The sequence below is a fragment of the Sinocyclocheilus rhinocerous genome, unplaced genomic scaffold, assembly GCF_001515625.1.
Source record: "Sinocyclocheilus rhinocerous isolate Xijiao unplaced genomic scaffold, SAMN03320098_v1.1 scaffold691, whole genome shotgun sequence".
Classification (NCBI taxonomy): domain Eukaryota; kingdom Metazoa; phylum Chordata; class Actinopteri; order Cypriniformes; family Cyprinidae; genus Sinocyclocheilus; species Sinocyclocheilus rhinocerous.
This window is the reverse complement of record NW_015656606.1, coordinates 721,801-725,250: the sequence shown is the minus strand read 5'-3', so window position 1 is coordinate 725,250 and position 3,450 is coordinate 721,801. Positions and strand designations below refer to the sequence as shown.

General features: G+C 31.4%; 1 protein-coding gene across 1 annotated transcript in view; it reads left to right on the top strand.

Annotated features, from left to right (window-relative positions):
- Positions 1 to 776, top strand: part of LOC107720479 (C-type lectin mannose-binding isoform) — a 3,515-nt gene extending 2,739 nt beyond the window's left edge. Inside the window, exons 4-5 of the mRNA XM_016528196.1 lie at positions 494 to 579; positions 657 to 776. Of these exons, the coding sequence (XP_016383682.1) occupies positions 494 to 579; positions 657 to 776 (206 nt within the window). The remainder of the gene's footprint in view (positions 1 to 493; positions 580 to 656) is intronic.
- The last annotated feature ends 2,674 nt before the right edge of the window (positions 777 to 3,450 follow it).

Genomic DNA, 3,450 nt, shown 5'->3' with positions numbered 1-3,450 from the left:
TATATATTTATATTCATATATAATTTATATTATATATAAATATTTTATATATAAACAACATTTTTCTTAAATATATACACGCATGTGTGTGTATTTATATATACATAATAAATATACACAGTACACACATATGTAAACAAACACTTTTATTTTGGATGTGATTAATCGTTTGACAGCACTAATTTATTTACATTTAAGTTTTCTTTTTTTGTTGTTGATTTGTTTTTGTATTTACTTATATTGATTTATTGTTATTTGATTTATTGATATCTTGTTTTTATTTACATTTTTATTGAATTATTTATTTATTATTATTATTTGATTTATTTTTATTTATTTTTTTGTTATTTCAGTGTCCCAAATTTGTAGAAATAAGTGAGAAATGTCATCAATGACAGTTATTTTTCTAGATTGCTTTGATTAAAAAAAAAGTACTACTGCAAGATATTATATTATTCTGTAGTACTTTGATCAGTTTGATCGTGTCCCACAGAGAGAAGCAAACAGACCGTGAGACTGGAGGTCAAATCAAGTCCAAATGTGAACGATCCTGCGGTGAAGACAGAGGTTCTGCTGCAGGTGAATTCATATAAGGACATGTACAGTATACCGAAAGCATATTGATAGAGGAGAAAACTTCTGTTTGTGTTCTTCAGATAGCGAAGATACTGAAGCAGAAGCGACTGACTGATTATGCAAAACTGTTGTGGAAAATCCAGCCGGATGGAAATGTCTTCCAGAAGAGCCGGAAGAGTGATGCTATTCAACCGACTTGAAAAATGGATAAAAGAAAGTAGTTTTATTGATTAGCTGTATAATAATAATCTTATTGATTATAGCCGGTTGTTTAACATAACATCAAAGAGTTTACGAGTTTCCACTATAATGTAATCCTATTTTAAAATGAATTTGTTTTTAATAATTAATAATCATGTTACAGAACTAACAGCCAATCAGAATGCACTCTTGTTTTAATACAGCCAGTGATGCTGAATTTGCATTTGCATCATTGTTGTCACTGAAAAATGACTCATGATTGACATTCAGCTGCTGGTTTTAGTTGCACAATCAATCTCAGGTGAAGTACGGTAACACTGGTTTCCTTGCACGGTTTATGCATTAAAGTTACTTTAACGAGAACAATATTTATGCTGCATATATAATACTCAACGATGTTTTCGGCTGCATGATTTGTAAATGTTTGACATGTTGCACATAGTTGAACTTGGCTTGTGTGTGAGTTTAATTAATACTTAATTAAACATTCCTGAAATCTATTAAAAAAGGTTATTTATACACTGTAAATAAAAAAGTTAATACAAATAAGAAACGTTAAATCTGTATTTGCTGTAAAAAGTATGGTCACAAAATTTTTAATTTTATAGACTGAATTACAGTACAGTAATGCATTTACATTTCATTTCATTAACTGAAATTGTTAATTTCCCAAACTATAGATAAAGTCACATGAATGTTTATCATAACTTTTCAAGCTGAGGTGAATATAGGTGCAAAGCAACGTAAACAACACGTGGCACTAAAATAATGCAATATTCATTTATTTTACAACACATGATATGTGACCCTGGAGCACAAAACCAGTCATAAGGGTCAATTTTTGGTTGAGATACAACTATTTGAAAATCTGGAATCTGAGGGAGCAAAAAAATGAATGAAAAAAATGATAAAAAGTTTTGATATATTTACGGCAGGAAATTTACAAAATATCTTCATGGAACATGATCTTTACTTAATATCCTAATGATTTTTGGCATAAAAGAAAAATGTATAATTTTGACCCATACAATGTATTGTTGGCTATTGCTACAAATATACCCCAGCGACTTAACACTGCTTTTGTGCTCCAGGGACACATATAACATATAACTCTGATGTGCATAACTGATAAGAATAGGCTACGAAAAAAACCCCCATTGTTTTAATGAAAAAACCCTCAAAATATTCGGGGAATGCCGATTTATGTTTTTTTCACTGTAAATCACAAGGTGACGCTCATTTTCAGTTCCCAGTTCTGTACATTTCGTAGTATTTTACTGCACAATTACGTGAAATGTCCTGTTAGTAACTTGCGTTGACTAGTTAAGGTATAGCCTTTTGCCATTAAAATTATAATTTTTTTTATTCTGAATTTGATTGAAAAAAAGAAGGAAAAGTGTCATTTGATGCAAAGGTTTCCATGTTTTGTTCTGATGCACTGATCATCACTGGAACTCAACTGAGACAGGATCACGTCATTTATTGCTACTTTTTGGTTATTTCATGACTTCCTAATTTGACAAAGTAACCAAGACGTTGCATAATCATTATTTCATTACCATCAAATTACCAACTCACAATGCCCTCAGTACGGTCTCCTAGAACCTTCCAGTTACTATATTCATAATACTTCTGCAATTTCGTGAATTGCCAAAGTAACTGCAACGTCATAGCAGGTCTGTAATTTCATTACCATCAAATTGCACATTCTTTAGTTATTAATTTGACCCCATCTGGACACATTTAATGTGCAAATGTAGTTGCATTGGTGAAAAAAATATATTAAGAGTGGCTTAAGTGTGCAAATAATTTCTGAGTACTGAATAATTGTAAAGCTCTTCGGATAGAGCAGATGCCGAAATGTTAAACTGTCTTATAGAAACCAATCCGATGGGAATGTTTTCCAAAAGAACAGAGACTGTTCCCTTTGAAAAATGAAGGCATGTTGTTCAGTAATAAAATAAGATAAAACTCTATTAATCCTCTGTGAAATAACAGTAGCCAAAGAAGTGAAGACATATTTGATTTAACAGAATTGCTAATTTTAGCTGATTTAGGTTTACCTTAAGTTGCTTTTATTATAAAGTGACTTACAAATGAGAAACATGACAAGCAATTTATCACAGAGCAATAATATGCATAGTATGCAATGCAAGGTTGGTAAACACTAGAGTAACCAATACATAAACTGGCGTTATAGTAGTAAGTGCCAGTATCTAATTATCATTGACCACCATAATTGCAGATGTACAGAGCCCTAGATTATTCTTCTGCATGTGGCTAATGCTAAAATTAAAAATACGTAAACGCAACTCACCGCTGCTGTTTTGAATATGTTTATAACTGATATTTCTCGAATATCTTTTTCTCTAAAACAAAAGGTTATATGTTACATTGAAAAATCTGAATGGCCGCTACTCTGAAATCACTTAAAAGCCAATGGAAAAACAATGATGTTTTATAGACACACCATTTAGTAGTTTTACAAAAGGTGAATTATACAGTCCTGTGGTGCCATCTGTTGCACAGCGCTGATTTGCCAAGTCCATCTCACTGGCACACAACCACCGAAAGAAAAAAAACCTTCACTGGAAATGAATTTACCATCTTATAAATCACTTTCCACCACAATACTTAAGCAATCATGTTGTGTGTACTGTTTAGAATTAGATC